Source organism: Molossus molossus, unplaced genomic scaffold, assembly GCF_014108415.1.
Source record: "Molossus molossus isolate mMolMol1 unplaced genomic scaffold, mMolMol1.p scaffold_m16_p_10, whole genome shotgun sequence".
Taxonomy (NCBI): domain Eukaryota; kingdom Metazoa; phylum Chordata; class Mammalia; order Chiroptera; family Molossidae; genus Molossus; species Molossus molossus.
Genome location: NW_023425345.1, coordinates 88,519,912 through 88,546,220, shown reverse-complemented (window position 1 = coordinate 88,546,220; position 26,309 = coordinate 88,519,912). Strand labels below are relative to the sequence as shown.

Genomic DNA, 26,309 nt, shown 5'->3' with positions numbered 1-26,309 from the left:
CACAGGTCGACACTCTAACCGCTGAGCAAAACTGGCCAGGGCTACTTCTTAGTTTTTAATATCAGACTATGGTTAAGTTTTATATAAGTATGCTAATATAAGTTTTTCCAGAGTCTCAGTGATACTTTATTTGGACTTTATTAGGTAATTAATATTTGGAAAATGATATAAGAATTCTTATCTTTATATGACGCTATGCCAAAATGCATTGTTGTGTGAGATGGAGTAAGTGGTAAATCATATTGAGTTAGATCTCTGATAAAGAAGTGTGACTTTATTTTGTTCTGTAAGATATTTACTTTTCTGATATAACCTTTTATGTGCTTTCAACTTCTAAATAGCTTAAGCATTGATTTAGTTTTTAAAATAAAAATATTTAAATCAAATAATATATTTCTGAATATAAAAATAAGTCATGTGCATCATGAAAATTTAAAAAGTTCAGAAAAGGAAAATTGAGAAGCATAGGGCTGTAGCATAGTGGTTGGTTTAACATTAAGAGCACATGTTTTGAAGTCAGATGGAATTCTACTCTGTGTACATTTGTCATCTTAGCTAACAACTTGTTTAGCTTCTTTAACCTTATTTTTTTTCTTTTGGCTAAATGGGAACAATCCCTTTGACTTTATTCAAAAGATTGTTGTGAGGATTAAATGACATAATGTAAACAAAATGGTTGGTGTTGTGCCTTTCATAGAGGTTGTATATTAGATATTATTACTGTTAATAGAAAGATGAAATATTTCATTTAGCAGACTACCAGTTGACTTTTCCTTAATGGAAATTTCTTATGTGTATGATTTAAAAAATGTAAATAATTGAGAAGAGTTGATGTTCTGAGCTTTTCATAAAATTTATGCCTCAGGGTTATTTTGGTTTTAAGTTTTTGAGTATAAAGGTACCACAGCAAGTAGAGGAATCACTGAATTTGGAATCAAAAGACCTGAGTTTAGATTCTAACTCTGCTGCTAATGTGATTTTAGGCAAATAATTGAGCTTTTCTTGGCTTGACTTTTTTTCTGTCCAATGAGGGCATCACCTAGTGATTTATAAAGTACTTTTCAGGGTAAAAATGTTAGTTGAAAACCAAGGAAGTACCAGGATTTTGAGTCTGCAGATTATTTGCAACCCCAAAGTAGCATTTTTGATGTGTTACATAACAAATCCTGATACCTTTTACCCTATTTGCTGGGAAAAAAGTGTCTTCAGGAAGTGAGCATTCAGTGATAAAATTAGATGACTCATGTAAAGTGACTGTCACAGCACCTGGCATGTACGAGGCTTTAGAAGACAGTAGGTCTCCTTCTCTACTGAGATCCCCCCACCCAGTGTGTAGCCCTTTATGGGTATCTCAAATGCACGTAAGGTACTTTCATTATAGTGGATGCTTTATTGTGCACCCAGGTCTCCCTTTCAGGGTGGAGAAACATTCCCTTAGCTGCCTGGAGTCATGGCTGCCAGAGGCTCATAAGTGTCTCCTTCTCTGGGAGTTGCCCTTACAGAAGGAAGCTGCCTCACCCAAGTTATGTACCCTTTCTGGAAGCAGTCTGCCGTTAATTACTGGTTGATGTAGGGGATACAATGAAATATCATCTTTTTCTTTGATTAGGGTATTCTGTGAAGGGCCATGCTAGCTTTAGGACTCTTAGTAGGATTAACTGAGGCGTCTGTTGCAACTGCATTACTGATCAATATTGTTCTGTTCTGTCTGGGCCTAGTCATGTTTCCCCTGTGTTCACACAGGTGTTCTTGAGAGCACTCCTCAATAAACCTCCTGCTTGCAAATTTCAGAGTCTCAGGGTTTCCTTGGGAACCTGAATCACAAGTTATGTGCTATTTGGATGATTTTTCTCAGGGATTTTGTATCATAAAAGATGATTATATTCAGCCCCAGCTGGTTTGGCTCAGCGGTTAGAGTGTCAGCCCGTGGCCCAAGGGTCTCTGGTTTCATTCTGGTCAAGGGCACGAACCTTGGTTGCAGTTCGTCCCTGGCCCTGGTCAGGGTTGTGCGGGAGGCAGTCAGTAAATGTGTCTCTTTCACATCGATGTTTCTCTCTCTCTCCTTCCCTCCCACTCTATCTGAGAAAGTGGAAAAATATCGTTGGGCGAGGATTAAAAAAATAAGGTGTTTATATTCAGGATGGGTTTTAATTTTATGAATGTTATGGTCTACTTCTTTGAAACTGGTATTCTATATATCTTTTATAATAGGAATCCACGGCCAGTAGATAAGAATTTCTGTTAGATTCTAAAATGCTATGTAAAACATCTTCAAGCCTCTTTGCTGGGATTTTGAACATGGTCCACAAATGCTCTGCTTAGGAAATTTTATTATCAGCACCTTTTCCAGGTCTCTCAAGTGATTTTAAGTCTTAAAAAGTGAAAAAGGGCTACTTCTCAAAACTGGACTATGAACCCATATTTTGATATTTTTTTGTGTCTCTGTCCATATTTATTGAATCAAAATATCCAGTACGCTAAACGTGTTTAAAATATGTAAATCAATTTTAATTATATGTTCGATATTTTAAATTCTAGATATTTAAAAACTTTTATTCCTTTACTTAATATTGAGTTAATTGAGAAATTGGGTTTATACCTAATTTCATTATTAGTAACTTATCCATAATTAGTTTTGATAGTCTCAGTCTCTTACTGATTTGGTTGCTTTTTTTTTTTTTTGACTTGGCTGCTTATAAGAGGTAAATTATTTTCATGTAACTATTAATAACCAAATAAGTTTTAGAGTTTTGAAAGTGTCCGTAAGAAAGCTAAGCTATATATTTAGTGCCCAAACGAATCATGGAATCAGAACTTTAGAGCAGGAAAGACCATGATCTTGTCTGTCCTTGCAATTTATCAATGAAGAAGTTGAGATGAGAGAAATTAAGTGTCTTGAATGGGTATCAGAGGGATGACCTAGAAACATTTTAGATAGTAGTATTCTCTCTAGACTATTGAATTGGGACCTGGGAAACCTGTTTTAATTGCAACTCTACCATTCCATAGCAGAGTAAGCCAATTATACTTTCTGGGGGTTGGTTTCTTCATCTCCAAAGTTATACAGTTGTAACATTATTTCTGTGATGCTTGATTTCTGATTTACTTTCAGTTATGCTTTCCAGCTTTTAAATGTTGATTCTAGGTCTTTTTGGGGAGAAGTGCACTTAATAATAAGTATCTACTATTTATAGTGTTTCTACCAAATGCCAGGCACCGATTTAAACATTTTATATATATTATTTAATTTAATCCCCATAAGAATTTTGTGAGGCTGACATTATTAGTTTTACTTTACAGATGGGAATTAGAGGCTTAGAGAGGTTAAGTACATTTACAAAGCTTCTAAGTGGGCAAACTGGAAATTGAATTCAGGTCTTTGTGTCTCCAACTTCTAAATTCTGAAGCACTATTCATAGATTTAGGTGGACTTTCGTTTTTGAATACTTGACAGGCTCTCCTGAAAACAAGAGCCAATTGCATTTAGATAGGTGTATACTTCTAACCCCCTTTTCTGGCAGGATTTAGTATTGTGTATCAGTATGTTAGGCAGGAAAGACAGGATACAAAAGTATATTGTGTACTGGTGTGTGAGAAATTTTGGAGAGGGCTGGAATCAGATGCAACTGGGGATAGCTTTTTAATGGCATCTTTGAAAGACAAATTGAATAGGTTCAATTTAGCATTAATAATTTAAGAATATAGGTGACTGTATTTGCTTGCTCATTAAAGTTGTAGGTAATTCTAGGTTAGGTGGAATTGCTCACATTTTAGAAAATAGAAATTGTTCTCAGCTGTAAATTGATATAAATGAGTTATGATTACATGTATATTTGTAACAAAGCCTACCATTCATTGCATTGTACATGGTTTTGTGATGGATAGAAAAGCATCTATGGAATTATATGGCTCTATAAGTTTTCTAGGTCAAGGTCATATTATTGTAAAAGTCTGTGTAAGCCTGCTGCTTTTGATATTGATATTGATCAGGATATATTCAGTTTTAAGAAGAAGGTGGAGAAATTAGAAGAAACTCTGAGGGCAAAAAAGTAATTAGCAAAAATGAATTATGAGACAAAATTAAACATGTTAGAGTTATAATGGAGATGGGAATGAAGATTATTAATGACTGTTTTCAAGGCTGAAGATTTAGAACAAGCAGGAAAGGGTTTAAAAGACAAATTTTATAGGAAGTTTGAGGCTGACAGCTAGTTGTTAGGATTAGGAAATCAGAATGTATAAATGAAAAATTGAAGATTCTTTCTCCAATAATTATTTCTAATAGTTTCTTGTGTATTTTCCCACAATTTTTGATGTATATATCCACTAACATTATACAAATATAATCATACTTTTCATATAAGTTTGAATTTTTTCACAATATAGTTTGGAGATCTTTTAGAATCAGCACTTATTGTTTGTTTGTTTGTTTATTTATTTTTTTATTTTTTTTTATTTTTTTTTTCTATCCTCACCCGAGGATATTTTTCCATTTTTTTGTACAGATAGAGAGGGAGGGAGAGAGAGGAAGGGAGAGAGAGTGAGAAACATCGACGTGAAGGGACACATCGAGTGGCTGCCACCCGCACGACCAACCAGGGCCGGGGACAAACTGCAACCGAAGTACGTGCCCTTAGCGGGAACCGAACCCGGGTCTCTCCGGACCGCAGGCCGACGCTCTAACCGCTGAGCCAAACTGGCCAGGGCTGTTTGTTTGTTTATTGATAATCCTTACCCAAGGATATTTTTCCACTGATTTTTTTTTTTTTTTTGAGAGAATAGAAAGGAGGGAGGGAGAGAAATATCGATGTGAGAGAGACACAGTGATTGGTTGCCTACCTCATGACCCTCACCAGGGCTGGGGATAGAACCTGCAACCCAGGTACACGCCCTTGACTGGGAATAGAACCCACGTCCCTTTGGTCTGAAAGCTGACACTTTAACTGCTGAGCAAAACTGTCCAGGGCTTATTGTTTATTTTTAATAACTACATTATATTCAATTGTGTAGATTATCAAAATTTAACTAATCTCCTATTGAGGGACATTTAATTTATTCCCAGTTTTGCTATTATAAACAAGACTGTTGTAAACATTCTTGTATATGTGTATATAGATGGTACTTTTGTGAATTCATCCACTGGGTAATCCCCTAGCAGAGTCAGAGCGTATGTACATATTTTGTATTTAGTTATACTCCCACTAACAATGTTCGAAAGGGATGGTTTTCCAATACCCTTCCCACCAATGAGTATTGTCAAAGAATAAAAACATCTTGATTTTACTCAAATACTCTGAAAACCAGATTGGTAATTTGTCATTTAGTCTTCCAGTTTCTCTAAACTTAAAAAGTTAAAAAATGAAAGCTGGAAAATGGAATGATGTAGATTTAGGGTAGTTACATTAAACCTTTTTTAATGTATGAAAGCTGTTATATGTTGGTTAAATTCAGTGGACACTTTTATTGTGTTCTTACTAGAAATTGTGGTGAATATCTCACTCTGTATAGGGTTCCCACCCTCAAAAAGAGTTCATTTTCTCTTTTGTACAGAAGATATGACATAGCATCTACTGTATGTAATGGTATCTATTGCTGTATAACTAATCACCCCTAAACTTTGGCTTTGGCTTAAAACAACCACCATTTTCTTTGCTTTAGATTCTGTAGATCAACAATTTGTGCTAAGCTCAGCTAAGTGGTCCTTCTGCTGATCTCTCTTAGAGTTGCACACACAGCTGGAGTTATCTGTTGGTTTGATTGGGATGGGTAGTCTGAGGTGGCCTCACTCAGGTTGCTGATTATATTTATTGGGCCGCACATATCCAAGGCTAGCCTGGGCTTATATAGTGGCAGAAGGGTTTCCAGCAACAAGAGGGCAAATCCCATTGTGCAAGCACTTTTGTAGTCTCTGTTTTTATCTTATTTGCTACTCTACCATCAGCCAAGGCAAGCAAGTCTCATGGCCAGTCCAGAGTACATGTGGGAGAGGATTAAACAAGAGAATTACAGCTCTGGCTGGTTTGGCTCAGCGGTTAGAGCATCGGCCTGCGGTCCGGAGAGGCCCGGGTTTGGTTCCCGCTAAGGGTGTGTATCTCGGTTGCAGTTTGTCCCCTGCCCTGGTTGGGTCATGCGGGTGGCAGCCACTCGATGTGTCTCTTTCACGTCGATGTTTCTCTCTCTCTCTCTCTCTCTCTTACTCTCTCTCCCTCTGGCTCTATCTGAATAAAAAATGGAAAAATGTCCTCGAGTGAGGATAAAAAATAAATAAATAAATAAAAATAAACAAGAGAATTACAAGGGCATTAAAACATAGGTATGAATCATTGAGGGTCTTTACTGTAACAATCTATAATAGACACTACTTTCTTTTTTTCTTGTATTATAAGGTTACAAGAAAAATATCAATAAGAGACAAGTGAATTTAAAGGACAGAAAGATTTCTTATCTGGGGGGGGGATTTAGGGAGGGTTTTATGTCATTTAAGTTGGAAAGATGGTTTCATCAAAAGTTACAAAATGGTGGTTTTTCTAAAGTTTTTATTCCTTCTACATACATTGACATTTTTTTGGTGCATGGGTTGATGCTCAACCACTGAGCCACACCGGCCAGGCCATTGACATTTTTCTGTAAAGAAGTTTTGAACATCAACCAGGGGTATTTTGTTACCATGAATTTCAGTGCATACTGAAAGTCAGGATGAATGCTTAATTCTTTTCATTTAATTACTAATTTTCAGAATAAGAGTTGGTATACTATTGATCAATACAGTTTATTTGTTTTTTGATTTTCTCTTTCCTTGAGAAAAGAGAATTAACCATTTTTTTATATACTATTTTATGAACTCATGGATTTTTAGATAGTTCGTGGCTTTCAATCAGTGGAGGTCAGTGTGAATTTTGATTTGCAAATTGTCCCAGCTTTAGCTAGTGGAAGTGCCTCCAAGGTGACTTGTCATTTTGACAGGATCCTATTAATGCTTGATAGCTTCTTGCTTTTTGGCACACCATGTCCTAGGTCTGTCTTACAGAACGTCTCCTCTAAGCCTGGAATCAGCATTTCTTTAAAAACTCCTGGTTCCTTTTAGAGGGGAATGCTATTTAGATATCATGGTCAGGGCACTTGAGGTGCTCATTATTTCTGGGTTGTCATTGCTTTTAAGCTTTTAAGCAATAAGAACTAAGATCTATATATGTGTTTCTATATTTATATATATATCTTCAAATATCATTATTAAACTTTTAAGTGACAATAATTAAGATAAATATATCTTAATTATATATTTAAAGATATATAAAAGCAAACAAAATGAGTTCAAATTTAAGATTATAAAATGGTTTATACTTCTTTGATTTTGTATTTTTATCTTTTTTATCTTATACGTACTGAATTTCTTGGTTTGTAACATTAACAAAATTATTTTTTCTAATATACATAAAATAATTTTAAATAACTATATTAATATTACTGTTAATAAGTTTACATAATGTTTTCTAGCAGTTTTTTTCCTCTTTATACTATATCTCACTAAAGCTATGTAGTAAAAAATGCTGTGTTCTTAAATCACTTGGGATAATTATTTTCTGTGTGGCTTGAGATTCAGTTAGGTTTAAAAATTTTTTTTTAATTGTGTTAACATAAAATTTACCTCTAAAAAGTATATAATTCAGTGGCCTTAAGGATATTTATATTTTGCCACCATGACAGCTATCTGTCTTTAGAGTGTTTTCTTCTTTTAATTTATTTATTGATTTGGGGGGGGGGGGGAACGGAGACAGAGAGACATCGATTTTGTTGTTCCACTTAATTACGCATTCATCGGTTGATTCTTGTACATGCCCTGACTGGAGATTGAACCTTGGCGTATCTGGAAGATGCTCGAATCAACTGAGCTTTCTGGCCAGGGCCTCCAGAGTGTTTTTTTTATTTTATTTTATTTTTTTTTTATTTTCACCCAAGGACATTTTTGCATTTATCTTCAGATAGAGTGGGAGGAAGAGAGAGAGAGAAACATCAATGTGAGAGAGACACATCAAGTGGTTGCCACCTACACGACCCCAACCGGGGCTGGGGACAAACTGTAACTGAGGTACGTGCCCTTAGTGGGAATTGAACCCAGGTCTCTTTGGTCCATGGACCAATGCTCTAACTGCTGAGCCAAACCAGCCAAGGCCTCCAGAGTGTTTTTATCATCCCAAACTGAAACTCTGTACAATTAAACTCTATGTAGCATAAATGTTTTTTGATAAGGATTATTGAGTCAGTCCTTGTGCTCTGAATCTTTCTGCTCAGTGTTTTAATAGATTTACAGTTTCTTTAAGGTAACTCCTAGGTATTAATGAATGCCAAAGTTAGGTGATAAAGGTTGCAGGGGTAAGATAAAAAAACAAAAACTTTAGCTCTACAAACTGTATCTTTGGTGATGGAATATTAAGTATTGGAGAGAGATTGTTAGTGATTGGTATGGATGGTACATGGTTGGGTGACTAGATAATGTGAACTGTGTTGGTCTTTTTAGCACCTCTCAAATCATCGTAGTTTAATTGGTGTAGTAGAGAGAACAATGCAAGCGTAATCAGAAGATCAGCATTTGAGTTCTGCTTCTTTCTGATTTTTGTTTAATACAATCTTATTTTATTTATTTATTTTTATTTTTTAAACTCATCTTTATTGTTGAATGTATTACGGATGTCCCCTCTTTTTTTTCCCCATTGACCCCCTCCTCCCCAATCCTGTCCCCCTTCTGCCTTCCTCACACTATTGTCAGTGTCCACTGTGTATGCATATATGCATAGAAGTTCTTTGCTATATCTCATCCTGCCCTCCCTCCCCCCTTCCCTTTGAGGTTCATCAGTCTAACAACCAATTGTTCAATACAATCTTGAGAAGTCCTTTAGCTGCTTTGAATCTGTTTTCTCATCTGTAGAAATAACATTTGTCCTGCCTCTCACAGAGATGTCATCATGACTAAATAAGATGTTCTGTGAAAGTGATTTGAAACTATAAAGCACTATATCCAAAAGTAAAATTTTGATTAATTTAAAAAGATACCACATAGAAATCTTGATACAGTATTAGGTACAATTTTTAGTAAAGAATAGCTGCTAGTACTGTTCATTATTGTTGAGAACACATCTACTTATGTGTTAAGCCTAGACCTGATTACTATTTAGGTTATTAAATAGTTTATGGATATATTTTTAATATCTACTTTGATCCCCCCCTTCTGTTTATGTTTCAGACTCCTGGAAGAGTTGGCTCTCAAGGTTCTGATTTAGATTCATCAGCAACTCCTGTTAACACAGTGGACGTCAATAATGAAAGCTCTTCAGAGGTATGGAAAATAATGATTTGGGAATAAAATTCAGTATTGTTTAAGGAAAAATAGCAAATATCTGGAGTAATGAGTAGTCATTTAAAGGTTCATAGGGAAAGTTATTATAGGTCTTACAAAGGAATGCACCTTTTTTCCTGTTTTTTTAAAGATTAAATTTATTGGTTAATAGGATCATATAGGTTTTAGGTGTGTATTTCTATGTTACAAGATCTGTCTATTGCACTTCGTGCCCACTACCCAAAGTCAAATCATCTTCTGTCACCACAAATGCAATTTTTGAATCATAGTTGTAGATGTATACTGGTGTTTAGTTGTGAGAATGAGAAAATGGATATTAAGACTGAAAACTAATATTGCCAATATCTCTTTAATGCTAATGTCATCTTAAATTAATGAAGACTTAAAATCTATTGATAAGGAACTCCCGGTTAGAAAGTATCTGTTTATGTGTCTGTATTCTTTTTTTTTTTTTTTTATCCTCACCCGAGGACATTTTTCCATTTTTTTGTACAGATAGAGTGGGAGGGAGAGAGAGGAAGAGAGAGAGAGGGAAACATCGATGTGAAGGGACACATCGAGTGGCTGCCACCCGCACGACCAACCAGGGCCGGGGACAAACTGCAACCGGGGACAAACTGTACATGCCCTTAGCGGGAACCGAACCCGGGTCACTCCGGACCGCAGGCGGACGCTCTAACCGCTGAACCAAACCGGCCAGGGCTGTTTATGTGTCTGTATTCTTATGAACTACTGAGCTAATGAAAAATTAGGTTATCTTTAAAATTTATACATTATTTGCTGTCTTCATAAGAAGTTTTATCTTTGATAGCTTATTAAAAATCAACAGAGAAAGTAAATAAGACTAAGAAAGAAAGAAATTTTTGAGAAGTCAACCTTAGTAGTTGCTTATTATAATTATTTTTTAAAACAAACAATATTTGCACTTTATAGAGAAAGCAGATAAGGAAAGAGGAATATAAAACCACCCATAATACTGTCCCTAAGAGATCTACACACATTCTGCTCTGATAGTTTTTGTTAGTTGACCCTTTCTGGGTCCAACAGTATCACCTACATAGTATGCCTTTATCTTTTTTCTCCTCTTCTTCACCTCTTAGTTAATGAGTCTTTCTTTTGTGTGTTTTGGGTATATTTCTTTTTCTAACCATTTATCTCTCTGTTTTTTTTCTCTTTGACCATCTGTCTCTTCATCCATTTGTCTTCATGTATATGTATATTGACCATAATATTTTACAAGATTGTGAGAGCAAGAAGGAAAATATCAGATGAACTTCATTAATAACAAATTTGAGGAAATGCCTTTAAAAAATATTCCAAATTGTGTTCATAATATGATGAGCTTAAAGTGCTCATCACACAATAACCCTGAAAGAAATCTATTAATATTTGTTGATCTCAGTCATACCAAAAAGAAAATCTCCAGTGGGTAGTGAGTAGTGTCTGATAATCTTGCTATATATTCTTCCTAGGGTCATTTCCCTACTCTCTGAGATAGTTCTTCTCTCTTCCTATCCCCAAATCTCCCATGAGTCTAGTCTTGTTCCCACCTTCCTCAGTCACTTTCTATATCATTGAGAAAATAGGAACCATTAGACAAAATGTTCTTGTTTTGTCACCAGAGCTATGCTTATACCTGTTTTCTTTTTTACTTTAGCACAGGGAAGACAGGTTCCTTTCCCTGTCAAATTTCAATCCTTTCTCTTGTGTACTGGATTCCATTCTCTCTCACATTCTCAGTTTATCTTCTTTTCCTCCTGCCACTTTAGTTTTTACCTGTGTCATAAATTATTTACATCAACACATAAATACTACTCTAGAGGTGCCACTAACCTGGGACCCCCCCCCCCTTAAATTAACTTCTGTGCTTAAAATTCTTCAGACTACACAATAACATAAATTCTGAATACTAACCTAATCAAGGGTTATTAGTGATTATGGATTCTCAGGGGAAGTTGCTTTTTTCATGTGCTTAGTGCTAAGGTACAGATTTGTCATGGTCTCAGTCAAGGTCTCAGTCAATCTCTCAATCAATCAATGTCTTTCTCTCTCTCTCTCTCAACCAATCTCTCTCTCTCTCAACCAATCTCTCTCTCTCTCTCTTTCTCTTTTATCCTGCGGCTGGCTTCCCACTTTGAACAAACTCTGGGTTTTAACCTTATGCCTTTCACATTCCATTTAAATGGAATTTGAAACATCATGGTCTCCAGGACTTTAAAGAAATAGTAAAAAATAGAGCAATAGCTTGCTTTGGTGCTTATGTATATCATATTTTATATTTCATTGCATATAATATATATATATATAACATTGTCTTACTTATTATGGGCTATTATAACAAAAGTACCCTAAACTTATTAAACAATAAACATCTATTTCTCACAGTTCTGGAGACTGGGAAGTCCAGGACCAAAGCTCCAGCAAATTTTATGTCTGCTTCTTGGTTCATAGATGGCTGTCTCACATGGCCAAAGGGATGAGAAAGCTCTCAGATCTCTTTTATAAGCACACTAATCCCACTCATGAGGGCTCCACCTCATGGTCTAATTACCCCCACAAAGGCCCCACCTCCTAACACCATCACATATGGGTTTGGATTTCAACACATGAATTTTGGGGTTCACAAACATTCAATCCACACATATATGTAATATGTATAAGTATATAATGTAATAAGTGACATTTATATCATTTAGTTATCAGGATAGTGCTCAGACTATTTAGTATACTGTATTGCCAGAACAACTTTGTTTACTCTTTATCCTTTTCCAATCTGGCTTCCATCCTTGGTACCCACTGAAACTACTCACTAATAACCTACATAATGCCAAATTCTATTTTCCTTTTTCTGGACCTGTAGTTAGAGAGAGCTTTTTTGTTAAGTACCCAATAAAGATTCTAGGTTGCCAGCTTCTCTCTACTACCTAGTCGGGATTACATGAGGCAAAAAGAAAACTCAGAGCACTTACCACTGGGTCAGTCTTTGGGTCTTGAAATCTTTAGCTGGTCTGCCTTATTCTCTTTACCTTTCAGAGTTTTCTGATGTTGTTTTATATCTAATTTCTAGGGATGTTAATTTTACTTAGCAGGAGGAATGGGGAAAGGTGCATCTATTCCATTTTGTCTGGAACTGGACTTCAGTCCATTTTAAAAGTTGGATTTATTTATCTTTTTACTGTTGAATTGTGAGAGTTCTTTATCTACTTTGGGTACAAGTCCTTTGTCAGTATTTTGACTGCTTTCTATTCTCCCCATTGGTGAGGGTTATGGGGATGGCTAAACACATAATTTAACCTGACACTGGGCAGATGAGGTCAAGGGCAGTTTATTAATCACATATACTCACAGCCCGGGGCGGGGGGGGGGGGGGCATTGCATGCCATACAGGGCCACTGAGGGCTGCACTTAGGGACAAAATAAACAACCAGGGGCTGTGGGAGGCAGGCTTCACAGTGTCAAGAAGGTGAGGTGCCTCATCGTTCCTACAGGAGGATGTGATTGGCTTGTTTGATTAACTTGGTGGGCGGTGGGGAACTGATGCCCACTACTCAGGGATAATAAGCAGGCCCTGTGCCTGTGTCCTGTGGAAAAGGGGGTTGTTTGACTGGAGACCTTATCTGCAGGAGCAGAGTGGGGAGGAGAACTTCCAGTTAGGTCATTTGAAACCCCCCAGTTTCACCACTTGTCAAGGCAACACATAATACTGGGCCTTAAATTTAGGCCGTACACCTCAGTCAGATATGTGTGATATGGATATTTTCTCTCAGTCCATGGCTTGCTTTTCATTTTGTTAATGGTGTTTTCAAAGAGAAGTTTTTAATTTAGAGGAAATCTAGTTTGTCAATCTTTTCTTTTATGGTTAATGCTTTTTGGGTCCTTCTATGAATTTTTTTTTCTACCCCAAGATTGCAAAGACTTTTTTCTATGCTTCCTCTGATTTAAAAAATAATAATTATTTTAGGGTGTACATGTAAGTTTATGGTTTCTTTAAAATTCTTGTGTGTAGTATGAGATAGTGGTTGAGATTCATTTTTTTCCAGATGGATATGGGAACTACACTTTTCCATATGGTTGTTTCAGTACCATTTGTTGAAAATGTTACCTTGTCCCATTGAATTATATTTTTACTTTTGTGAGAAATCAACTGACCTTATATGTATGGCTGTATTCCTGTGTTTTTAATTCTGTTTCATTGATTTTTATGTATATTTGTATAGTTACATCAATATTGTCTTAATTACTGTAGTTTCATAGTAAATTTTCAAATCAGATAGTTTGTCTCCCAATTTTGTTGTTCTTTTCAAATTTGGTTTCACTCTTATTTAATAGGTTCTTTGCATGTCTCTATAAATTTGAGAAAAGTTCTACAAGGATTTAAAAAAAATTTTTTTTCTTTATTGTTTTAGAGAGAGAGGAAGGGAGAGGGAGAGAGATAGATAGAAATATTGATGAGAAAGAACATCAATTGGCTGCCTTCTTCATGCCCCCCACTGGGGATTTTGCCCACAAACTGGGCATGTGCCTTGACCAGGAATCAAACCGGCGACCTCTTGGTGCATGGGTCAGTGCTCAACCACTGAGCCACACTGGCCAGGCTCGATTAGGGTTTTGATTAGGATTATATATAATCTACAGATTAATTTCGGGAAGAGAGCCCATCTTAATATTTAATCTTCAAATTCTTGCACACAATATAATTCAATTTCTTTAATTTCACTCAGCTGTGTTTTATAGTTTTCCATGTAGAAGTCATATATATTATTTAATTTATTAATTGGTAATTTTTGTTTTTTCATGGTAGCACATAGTATTGCTTCTAATTTTATTTTCCATTTGTTTGTTTTTATGATATAGAAGTACAACAGACTTTTGCATGCCTATCTTTATGGTACAACCTGGCTAAATTCATTCATTTTCAATAGGTTTTTTGGGGAGGTATATTAGGATTATCTAAAGAGAAGCAGAACCAATAGATTCATATATATGTGTGTTCTTAGCACCTTAGCATAATGGATGGAGCATAGTAATCACACTCAGTACATACTTTTTGAATGAACAATTGAATGATTTTATGTGAAAATTTACAATGAAGAAACTAGAGTAAAATGAAAGGCATAAAGCTGTGATAGCAAAAAAAAAAAAAGGCAATGATGTCTTACTTTAAAGAAGTATTATTTTGTAGTTCTAGCACTTGAGACTATGGTTGCCTGAAAGACATGCCTTTCTTTATTAAAAACAAACTCCAAAACCAAAAAAATTGAATGCATGTTCCTCACTTTTATCTCTTGGCTAATCTCCTTTAAGGCTTGTTAATAAAAGGAACAATGATATCAATAACAGCCACCATTTATTAATATTTTCTTTCTTACACATACTATAAGCACTTTGTACATATTATGTCACTTAATTCTCATGAGACTCATATGAAGTAGTTTATTATTGTTATCTCATTTAACAGATGAGGAAATTGAAGGTTATAAAATCTACTTAAAGTAGTGTGAATCCATGATTCAAACCCAAGCCTAGCTCTTAACTGCTACCCTGTCTTGCCTCCCACTTTGGAACCTTGTTTGCAGTCTTCCTTGCCATCATGGCTTTTGTCCTCAGTGATATTAGTGACTCAAGGAACATCCTTATTTCTCAGTTCTTAATGTTATCAGTGCCAGTTTTGTTACCTTTATTACCTCTCTTCTAGCTACTCAAGTGATGGCAGTACCTTCTCTACCTGATTATCAGGCAGAATCATTTCATCTGAAATGTTAAAATCTTTATCCCTCATTTTTTTATCATAAGTGCCTATCCCCTCAAAAACTTCATCATATTTTCATTACTTTGGGCTTGCTGAGTACTTCAGATTTTTTTTAAATCCTCACCAGAGGATTATTTTCCCATTGATATTTAGAGAAAGTAGAAGGGAGGAAGGGAGGGGGAGAGAGAGAGAAACATCCATGTGAGAGAGACACATCTATTGGTTGCCACCTGCACAACCCCGACTGGAGCTGGGGATCAAACCCACAACCCAGGTACTCGCCCTTGCTCAGGAATCGAACCTGCAACCCTTCGGTCCAAGGGCCGATGCTCTAACCACTGAACCAAACTGGTCAGGGCGAGTATTGCAGCTTTTAATTTTCTGTCTTTTCTTCTAGTCTTTAACCTTTCCAGGCTTCATTTTCTTTCCTTTCTAACCATACATTTAATGATGGTTGGTATTAGGGAACACTTGCAATGTGTCAGGCACTATACTAAGCACTTTATGTACTACATGATAACTCTAGGAGAATAGTTGCTAATATTAGCCCCATTTTATAGATGAGGAAACTGACAGTAAGTAAAGTGATTTTCTTGAGCTCATATAGTAAGCATAGGTTTTTATAACCTATTGTCCTTCACCACTGTTCATTTTGTTTACTTTTTCCTGATACTATTAATTGCACAATTTTCTTGTCCTTCTACTGTTCCTACCTGAAAAAAACCCAACCATAGCTCAGTGTAACAGTCCAGATTTTAAAATACAGATATTGTTAGGTATAGGAACTTTGGAAGATTGTTTTAAAATGATATTTGGTTTGGAAAAATAGAATGAAGGTCATCTACTGGAAATTTGAGTATGGGCAAGAAAGGGATCTCAGGCTAGAGGAATATGATGAAGACTAAAAATTGCTTTCATTATAAGAAATTTGGTTTAGTATATTGTATCACATGAAGGTATTTGTTATACCTACTAGACATTTCTTGATCTATAAAAAAAGGTAACTTGCTAATAATAGCTTTCAGACAAGTAAGAATAAAGTGTCATAAACAAATATAATAATTATGGTTCAACTAATAATAAACAACTGGTTATTATAACTAAAAAAACAAACAAAACCAAAACGAACCAATGGGAATTTACAGTATAAGATGGGAACTAATTTTAGAAGTCCTGCTTTGTATGGATCTTCCACCTTTTGTTCCATTCTTACCTGAAAATTTCCTTTGCAAATACTAAAAAGAGATAATACTAATTATTATTTTTGTTATGTCCATTTTTATTGTCTGTATTTTGTTTTATAAACAACTTTTTATGTATATACTTCCTAAAAGTTGTTATTTCACAGGGTTTCATCTGTCCGTTATGCATGAAAAGATGTGTAACTGCTATTGAGTTGTCGGAGCATTACCAGGAAGTGCACCCTGAACATGAAACAAGAGGACAGGAACTTCTTAATGACTCCAGTGTTACTGTGGGTCCTGTATATTTTGTTTTAGTATCTTGGTTATGGGTTGCTCAGGATAGCTCTATTTTTCTTTGCTTGGTGTTGCTTTGCTTTTTATGCTACAAGGGAATATTGATTGCTTTAATTATGCATGCTTTAAAGAAAGTTCCATGAGGACAAGAGGCTCTTGGGAAGTTGGCTTGGTCTCTCTTGCTGTTTGCAGCTGTCTTTTTGTGAATCTAAACAAATATAAAAGTTTAAGTTAATATCTTTGCATAGATTTTGTCATGAAATTTGAAATACAACGTGAATGATATTTTATTTTAACACTGTAAGTTATATCTTTATTACATAGGTAATGCTCTAGTAATGAGTGCATTATAATGCTTTAGATTAAAATGCTTTACTCTTACATAGAAAGAGGACCTTACATGTGAGCTGTTAACTCTCTTTATCTGGAAAAATATACAGCAGAATCTGGATCTACCCGAACCTGAGGGAGATGATAGAATGACACACACTCATTAACAGTGGATCACCTAAATATTTCTCAGGAGTGTGGAGGGCTAGTACATATCTAATGCTGGGAGTAGGATCCAGTGAGGGGAAGTGGTACCCATTTTTAGGCTGGAAAAAGTTTCTTAGATGATCCTGATATATATATATAGATATATATATATATCTATATATATATCTAAATATCTATATATATATCTTCCTTTTGAAAATTACGACAGTGGTCTAAAAAAAGAGAAACATACTCCTTTTTTCTTTTTTGTACAAATCTTACAAAAGAATGACATTTTTTTATACTAGGAAAGACAAAAAATCAGACTTTTTTCTGTGAGGCAATTATATAATAAGGAATTGAGCTCATCAAACATTCACTTGTTTAACATATTAATGAGTACCTCTTAGTTGCCAGGTATTTAGGTATTTTGGTAGGTAAAGGAGACAAAAGGTAAGTAGGATATGCTTTCTACCCCAGGAAGTTTCTATGATAGGTTTTATTTGCAAAAAGAATACAGTAGCTAATTTGGCTTGAGGGGAACTGGAAAAACTTCACTAGGGAACAATTAAACCAGACATTCTCTAGGGTAATGGGGAAAATAGTGTATATAGGAGGACATTATTAAAGTAGGGGGAACAGTGATAGCAAAGATAGAGGCCTGATTTTTGCAACTCTGCTTAGCATTTTACCAGTTGTTTTCCTTCCAGAACATATGGGTTAACTGTTCTTCTTTATGGGTTGTCAGAATCACAAGTGACAATCTCACCTACCTGTCACTTAGATAAGAACTTTCCTTTTAATGCAAAGAACATTTGGTATAACAAAGTTACCATAAGTATCAATTTAAGTTCTCCAGAACCGCAGGCCGACACTCTAACCGCTGAGCCAAACCCGCCAGGGCTTAAGTTCTTAGCTGTAGTGAACCTGAGAAAGAATTACAGATAATTGAAATATAAGAGTAAGGAATTTATTGTTTTTGATGTTAGGTAAACTGTGTGTGTGGGGATTGGTTAGGTTTCTTTTTTTTTTTTGAAGTTGGATAGAGTTTGGAATGATTAAGGGCAATAAATATAGCTGGCTATTTTTAGTGTTTTATTTGCTAACAGTACTTTTGTGGAACTTATTTGATATCTAACAATCTCAATCCTCTTGAAAATAGTTTAGAAAAATAAATAAAGGCAGAGTCTCTTAATGTCCAGAATTAGTATTACAAAGTCCTTGAACCAAAGATTATGTATTCTGTTCATGAGATATCACTCAGACACTCATTCTTATTTTATTTTTATTTTAAATGAGTGATGTGGTTTTAATAAACTTTTCCTTAATCGACGCCTCTTAACCATAGCAGGCTAGCATTGTCAGAATTAGCATGCAAACAATTTTCATAAATTATTGTTGAAAGACAAGACAGGGTGTAGGGAAACCTGTAAAATGTGCGTATAGGAATTAAAAGAGTCTTGCCAGAATTAGTAGAGTGGATGACACCCAAATCAGTGAGTAATAAATTATGCCTCTTAGACATCAAGCAAAGGTTTAATATCATCAGTTTAAGAAGGTGAGGAAGTAGCCCTGGCTGGTTTGGCTCAGCAGTTAGAGTGATGGCCCGCGGACCAACGAATCATGGGTTCGATTCTGGTCAAGGACACATACCTCAGTTGTGGTTTGATCCCTGGCCCTGGTTGGGTCATGTGGGAGGCAACCAATCGGTGTTTCTCTCTCATATTGATGTTTCTCTCTCACATCGATGTTTCTCTCTCTCTCTCTCTCTCTCTTCCTCCCTCCCTCCCACTATATCTGAAAATCCTCGGGTGAGGATAAAAAAAAAAAAGATGAGGAAGTAGCCCTGGCCAGTTTGCTCAGTGGTTGGAGTGATGGCCTGTGGACCAAAGAGTTGCAGGTTTGATTCCAGTCAAGGGCACGTACCTTGGTTGCGGTTCAGTCCCCGGCCCTGGTTGGAGTCGTGCGGGAGGCAACGATCCATGTGTGTCTCTCTCATCAATGTTTTTTATTTATTTTTTATTGTTGAAAGCATTACAGATGTCCTTCTTTTTTCCCCTTGACCCCCTCCTTCCTGCTCCCACCCCCCTTCTGCTTTTCCCAACTTAATGTCTTTATCACTTGGTTGTTACAGATGTTTCTCCTTTTTCCCCCATTGACACCTTCTTCCCTATCCCCCCTCTCCCTGCCCCGTCCCCAGCATTGTTGCCTGTGTCCATTGGTTACACATACATGCATATAAATATTTTGGTTTATCTCTTCCTACCTCTCCTACCCCCCATCCCTCTGAGGTTTGTTAGTCTGTTTCCTACTTCCATGACTCCAGATCTCTTTTGGTTGACAGTTTATTTTGTTCATTATGTTCTATAAATAAGTGAGATCATGTGATACTTGTCTTTCTCTGCCTGGCTTATTTCACTTAGCATAAGGTCCCTCCATGTTGTCTCAAAGGGTAAGATATCTCTCTTTCTTACAGCTGCATAGTATTCCATTGTGTAAATGTACCACAGCTTTTTTATCCACTCATCAACTGATAGGCACTTGGTCTATATCCAGATCTTAGCAATTGTAAATAGTGCTGCTATGAACATAGGGTTACATATATTTTTTCTGATTGGTGTTTCAGACTTCTTAGGGTATATTCCTAGAAGTGGCGTCACTGGGTCTAATGGCAGATCAATTTTTAATTTTTTGAGGAAACACCATATTATTTTCCATAGCGGCTGCACCAGTCTGCATTCATTCCCACCAGCAGTGTACTAGAGTACCCTTTTCTCCACACCCTTGCCAGCATTTGTTGTTTGAGGATTTGTTAATGGCAGCCATTCTGGCAGGTATGAGGTGATATCTCATAGTTGTTTTAATTTGCATCTCTATGATGATTAGAGATGCTGAGCATTTTTTCATATGTCTCCTGGCCATTTGTATGTCGTGTTTGGAGAAGTGTCTATTCAGATCCTCTACCCATTTTTTAATTGGATTGTTTGTCTTCCTTTTGTTGAGTTATATGAGCACTCTATATATTTTGGAAATTAACCCCTTATCTGATGTATCTTTGGCAATTATGCTTTCTCATATAGTGGGTTCCCTTTCCATTTTGATGCTTTTTTTTTTTTTTTTTTGGCTGCGCAGAAGCATTTTAGTTTGATGTAGTCCCATTTCTTTGTCTCTCACTCTCCCTCCCTCCCTCCCACTCTGACTGAAGATAAATGGAAAAATATTCTTGGATGAGGATTAAAAAAAAAAAAAGAAGGTGAGGAAGTATATGTATTTTAAAAAGATTTATATTTATTAGTAATGTCTCAAAATTGGAGTTTTATTTAAACATGCAAGCTCTAATCACATGGAAAATTCACATATGTGGAATATTTTTATAAGTAAATATAACTGAATTTCTAAAATTTCTCTTTAGGGAGAAATTTGTTCTTCCTGAACAATTAAGCTGGTACTATCTAGAAGCTTTAAGAATGTATGGCATAGCTTAATGTGATCATTAGCTTTCTGGCATCCTTTGGTTCCTAGAACCAAAAGTTGGAAGTAGAGACAATAGTTAAGAAGCCCAAATTGTAAAGACTGAAGTGTCATTGGGATATGAGTTCTTTGAGGAACACTATTGTTTGTCTTCTATGTACTAGCAGAAGTTGAGACACAGAAAAGGCGTGACAGGCTGAAAATTATAGGGGTTCTTGTGCTGTTGTACTAACGGCATGCCAACTAGTGTGGTACAACAGTTCCTGGGCAGAAATTATAAGAATGCCAAATTAAGCATAATGTAGAGACGTTATGAAACATGGTGGTAGATAAGAGATGGTTTTGAAGAAAGAGAGCATAACACCATTAAATTAACGCACAAACAGGGAACATTCATTCATTCATTCAAAAGATAGTGCTCAGGCCCTGCCAGTTTGGCTCAGCGGTTAGAGCGTCGGCCTGCGGTCCAGAGAGACCTGGGTTTGGTTCCCGCTAAGGGCATGTACTTCGGTTGCAGTTTGTCCCCGGCCCTGGTTGGTCGTGTGGGTGGCAGCCACTCGATGTGTCCCTTCACGTCGATGTTTCTCTCTCTCTATCCCTTCCTCTCTCTCCCTCCCACTCTATCTGTACAAAAAATGGAAAAATATCCTCGGGTGAGGATAAAAAGAAAGGAAAAAAAAATTAAAAAAAAAAAAAAGATAGTGCTCAGTACCAAATGCCTAATGGCATTATTCTGATGTTCAAAGGCACATCCTCAGAAGTACTGTCTTTGCTCAGGGCAAGAGTTTTGAAGGGGATCCCTACATTTATTCACCTGTTGTGCCCCTGCCCTTCACTCTGGCTCTGTGACCAGAACACATTCTATTTCCCAAATATAGCACAACTGTCTTTTATAACTCTTTCTGCATCTTTATTTATGCTCCTCTATTTGCTTAAAATGCCTCTTTTTTACTTATCACAAGTAACCATTGATCATTCTTTTATTTTTTTAATTTATTTATTTTTAATCTTTATTGTTGGATGTAAAATGTATTACAGATGTTCCACATTTTTCCCGCATTGACCCCCTCCTCCCCATTCCCCCCCCCTCCCACCTTTTCCCACACTGTTGTCTGTGTCCATTGGTTATGCATATAAGTTCTTTGGTTGATTTCTTCCCACCCCCCCAACCCCTTTCCCTTTGAGGTTTGTCAGTCTAGCAATGAATTTATACTTCTTTTTTTTTTTTTTTCCATTTTTTGTTCAGGTAGAGTGGGAGGGAGAGAGAGGAACAGAGAGAGAGAGAGAAACATCGATGTGAAAGGGACACATCGAGTGGCTGCCACCCGCACGACTGACCAGAGCTGGGGACAAACTGCAACCGAGGTACGCGCCCTTAGCGGGAACCGAACCCGGGTCTCTCAGGACCGCAGGCCGACGCTCTAACCGCTGAGCCAAACCGGCCAGGGCGAATTTATACTTCTTAATCTCTTCACCTTTTTCACCCATTCCCCCAACCCCCCTCCCAACTGGCATCCAACAAAATGTTCTCTGTATCTATGAGAATGTTTCTGTTTTACCCGTTCATTTTGTTTGTAGATTCCATTGTTGATAGATATGTATTCATTGTCATTTTGTTTGTTCATATATTTTATCTTCTTCTTCAAAAAGATCCTTCATTTCATATAATAACGGTTTGGTGGTGATGAACTCCTTTAACTTTTTCTTGTCTGGGAAACTCTTTATATGGCCATCGATTCTAAATGACAGCTTTGCAGGATAGAGTAATCTTGGTTGTAGGTTCTTGCTTTTCATCACTCTGAATATTTCTTGCCACTCCCTTCTGGCCTGCAAAGTTTCTTTTGAGAAATCAGCTGACAGCCTTATGGGAACTCCCTTGTAGGTAACTAGCTGCCTTTCTCTTGCTGCTTTTAAGATTCTCTCTTTGTCTTGAACCTTTTGCATTTTGATGATGACATGTCTTGGTGTGGGCCTCTTGGGGTTCATCTTATTTGGGACTCTCTGTGCTTCCTGGAGTTGTATGTCTGTTTCCTTCACCAAGTTAGGAAAGTTTTCTGCCATTATTGTTTCAAACAGGTTTTCGATTTCTTGTTCTCTCTCTTCTCCTTCGGGCACCCCCAAGATGCGAATGTTGGCACGCTTGAAGTTGTCCCAGAGGCTCCTTACACTATCCTCATTCTTTTGGATTCTTTTTACTTTTTGCTGTTCTAATTGGGCATTTTTTGCTTCCTTATATTCCAAATCGATGGTTTGCTCCTTGGATTTACGTACTCTATTATTGAAGCTGTGTAAATTATTCTTTATTTCAGTTAATGCCTCCCTCAATTCTAACTGTGTATTCATGATTTCTGACTGGTCCTTTTTTATGCTCTTGAGGCCCTCCCTAAGTTCACTGAGCCCCTCACTAAGTTCATTGAGCCACTTTATAAGCAGTATTTTGAACTCAGCATCTGTTAGGTTGCTTATCTCCATTTCGCTTAGTTCTTTTATTGAGGTTTTGTTGTGTTCTTTCATTTGGGACCTGTTTCTTTGTCTCCTCATTTTGGCTGCCTCCCTGTGTTTGTTTCAGTGTATTACTTAATGAGAGGTATGGGGCTCGCTGAGACCAGATGCTGCTCATTTGAAAGAATTTAGGAAAAACCTGAAGCAGGATCCAAGACAGGCCAATCCTATGGTTAAGCAAGTGGCAACAGCTTGGGTGGGCTTGAAAGTTGGGTGGGGCGGGGCCTCAGGGAGTCACCAGGGCGGGGCTACCAGTGTGAGCCAGGTTGCTGGAGTCCCAGATATGGAGACTATCTGCCGCTCCAGGGAAGGGCTCACCAAAGGAACAAAGGCCTCTGACAGGGCATCTGTCCTGGAGAAAGCCCCCTCTCCAGCCCTCGCTCCAGTGCCAAACAGCTCAGTTCTTCCCTGTATGTCTCTGGCGCCCCTCGAGCTGCCTCCCCTCCAAGCTTAGCGGGAGAGAGTCCGATAAGTCCGTGCGCGGGCCCTTTAGGGAGCTGCCTGGGGCTCCAGCCATTTCAGCCTCTCTGAGCCTCAGTTTCCGCTGGTTTTTCCAGCCAGAAGTTATGGGGATTCTCTTCCTGGCACTGGAACCCTGAGAGGGGCACCTGGTGTGGAACGGGGACCCCTCAGTCCTCAGGAAGGACCTTCCCAGCCGAGGTGTCCTCCTGATTTTTATCCGCCACACATGGGTGTGGGACCAGCCTGTCCCGTCCGCCCTCCTACCAGCCTCGATGTGGCTGCTGCTTTAATTCCGTAGTTGTAGGACTTCCATTCAGCTTGATTTCAGGCGGTTTTGAATGATGGTTGTTCTGTAGTTTAGTTGTAACTTTGATGTGGTTGTGGGAGGACGCGATATCGCATTACCTACGCTGCCATCCTGACCGGAAGTCCCTCTGATCATTCTTTAATACCTAATTCCAATGTCTCACATATATATGTATGTGTGTGTGTGTGTGTGTGTATAGTATGTATATGTATTGTAGCTGTTTATTTTTTATAAAGCAATAATTGCTGAGTTGGATATCTCTTCTCCTGCATTTCTATATTTCTTCATATATATATACTTGTGTTATAGCATTGTCTGGTAATGTATGTCTATATCTACATTCTAGTATCTCCAATATGCAGTGAGCCTTGATTCTGCCACACAATGTGCAAAAATGATAAGTGAGGATGTGCTGCTTGCATAACATACAACCAAAGAACAGAGTTTATATTTATTTTTAGTGTTTATGTGTTCAGAGTACTCATTGCTTAGCTCAGTCTTTCCCTTGGAAAAGCTGTTAAATCTGTAAGCTGTTAAATCTTGTCTATTTTTTTGTAAACCAAATTCTGCACTGTTAGGTTTGTTTATATTTTATTAAATAAATATTCAATGTAGAAAATATGTAGTATGTTCAAAATTCTTCATTAGCCATTAGGGAAACATAGATGAAAAGCTCCAATGGTTGTGTATTAAGCAAATGTAGAAACTGGACAAGCTAATGAGGATAGTGCTGGAGGAAAAAGCAGTATATGCCAAGGTAGAGAAACGTAGAGTACCATGGTGTGTTCAGGGAAACACAGTTACTTTAGTATTGTTGAAACATGTTGTATATAGAGTGAGAGGTATCAAAAGATCATTGAGAGAATAGTCATGCAAGATTATGTATGCCATACCATATAATAATTCTAGGATTATGTATAAGTTTTTTTTTTTTATTTCAGTGGGACTACATATTAATTTTAGGCTTTTGCGGTATTAATCTTAGGTTAGCAAGGAGATTTACTTCTCAACCATTGTAGATACTCTAGTAATTATGAATTATATACTATATTACCCTTTTCCTCATTCAGTGATCAGGATGCTTCATGTTCTTAATTTTATTGTTTTCATTCCTGTGAAGTAGATTGTGCAGAGATATTTTACTAATGGGAATATCTAAAGAGAGGGAGGATATAATGGCTTATCTTCTCAACTGCTCTTCTAGATCAGATTAATTTCTCAGACTAGAATTGTATACTCTAGCCATTAATTTAATTAACCTAAAAGATAGTTTTAAGGGCTTTCTTTATATTTTGTAAACTCCAACTAGACTAGACAGGGATATACCTTTGTACAAAACCACAATTTGAGGTTAATACCATAAATTATAATTTACTCAATGGCACCGTTGTGTGAATAAGACACTTGACTGTATTTCATAATATACAAATTATTATTTTGCAATATTAAATACTATTTTGAAATCTTTTTCTGCCTTTTTCTGTAGGGCTTCATATGTCCCCAGTGCATGAAATCTCTTGGATCTGCTGATGAACTTTTCAAACACTATGAGGCAGTTCATGATGCTGGTAATGATTCAGGTCATGGAGGAGAGGCTAATCTTGCTCTGAAGCGGTAGGTATAGTATAATAGTTTTGAAATGTAATGTTATGAATGTAGGTAATATCATTGCTTAATCATGAATAACTAGTTTGTGAAAAGAGCACTATTCTTATGTTTTTTAATTTAAATCTGTCCTCATTTAGAGTGGCATTCTCCTTTACTGTTATAACCTATTCTGTCCTTGACCAGCAGTTATCTATATCAGCATGTACAACATGGTCCAGAAGTTGTTTTTTAATGAAGACTGTGAATTATCAAAAGAAGGTTAAATTATATCTAGCATATTTTGTTTAATAAAGAATGATATGCTTTGTTTAGAAGATTTTAGAGTAAGTTGTTAAAATAATAAATTTAGTCAAGAATTAAAATTTAATAATTATTTCAAACAATTTCTTTTATAGCCCTAGCCGGTTTGGCTCAGCAGTTAGAGTGTCAGCTCATAGTCGTATGTTTGATTCCTGGTCAAGGGCACATACTTGGGTTGCAGGTTCAATCCCTGGCCCTCGTTGGGGTCATGTGGGAGGAAACCAACTGATGTGGCTTTCTCATATCGATGTTTCTCTCCCTCCCTTCCACTCTCTCTCTCTATATATATATCAGTGTTAAAATATCCTCAGGTGAGGATTAACAACAATAATAAAATTTTCTTTTATAATTACCAATATAACAGTAAGCACACATACACATTCTGCTTCTTGGCAATTTTGCCTATTTTAAGAATTATTTTTATGTGTGCGTTCATAATTTTGGGTACTTTTTTTGTCATTTGTTAGGAAATAGATATAAGATATGTACTTAAAGCACATTATAAACATTTTGTGTTTTTTTCTATCTTCCCCAGAGGATATGTTTTTAATGATTTTTAGAGGAGAGGAAAAGTGGGTGGGGGAGAGAGGGAGAAACATTGAT

At 36.7% G+C, this 26,309-nt stretch overlaps 1 protein-coding gene across 4 annotated transcripts in view; it reads left to right on the top strand.

The window, feature by feature from the left end:
* EEA1 (early endosome antigen 1) overlaps positions 1-26,309 on the top strand; it is a 135,095-nt gene that overhangs the window by 16,965 nt on the left and 91,821 nt on the right. For 2 of the 4 annotated variants that reach the window (XM_036252238.1, XM_036252237.1), the window contains exons 2-4: positions 9,239-9,331; positions 16,450-16,575; positions 25,285-25,412. In XM_036252238.1, the coding sequence (XP_036108131.1) occupies positions 9,239-9,331; positions 16,450-16,575; positions 25,285-25,412 (347 nt within the window). The remainder of the gene's footprint in view (positions 1-9,238; positions 9,332-16,449; positions 16,576-25,284; positions 25,413-26,309) is intronic. The other 2 variants (XM_036252240.1, XM_036252239.1) reach the window with 1 other exon arrangement.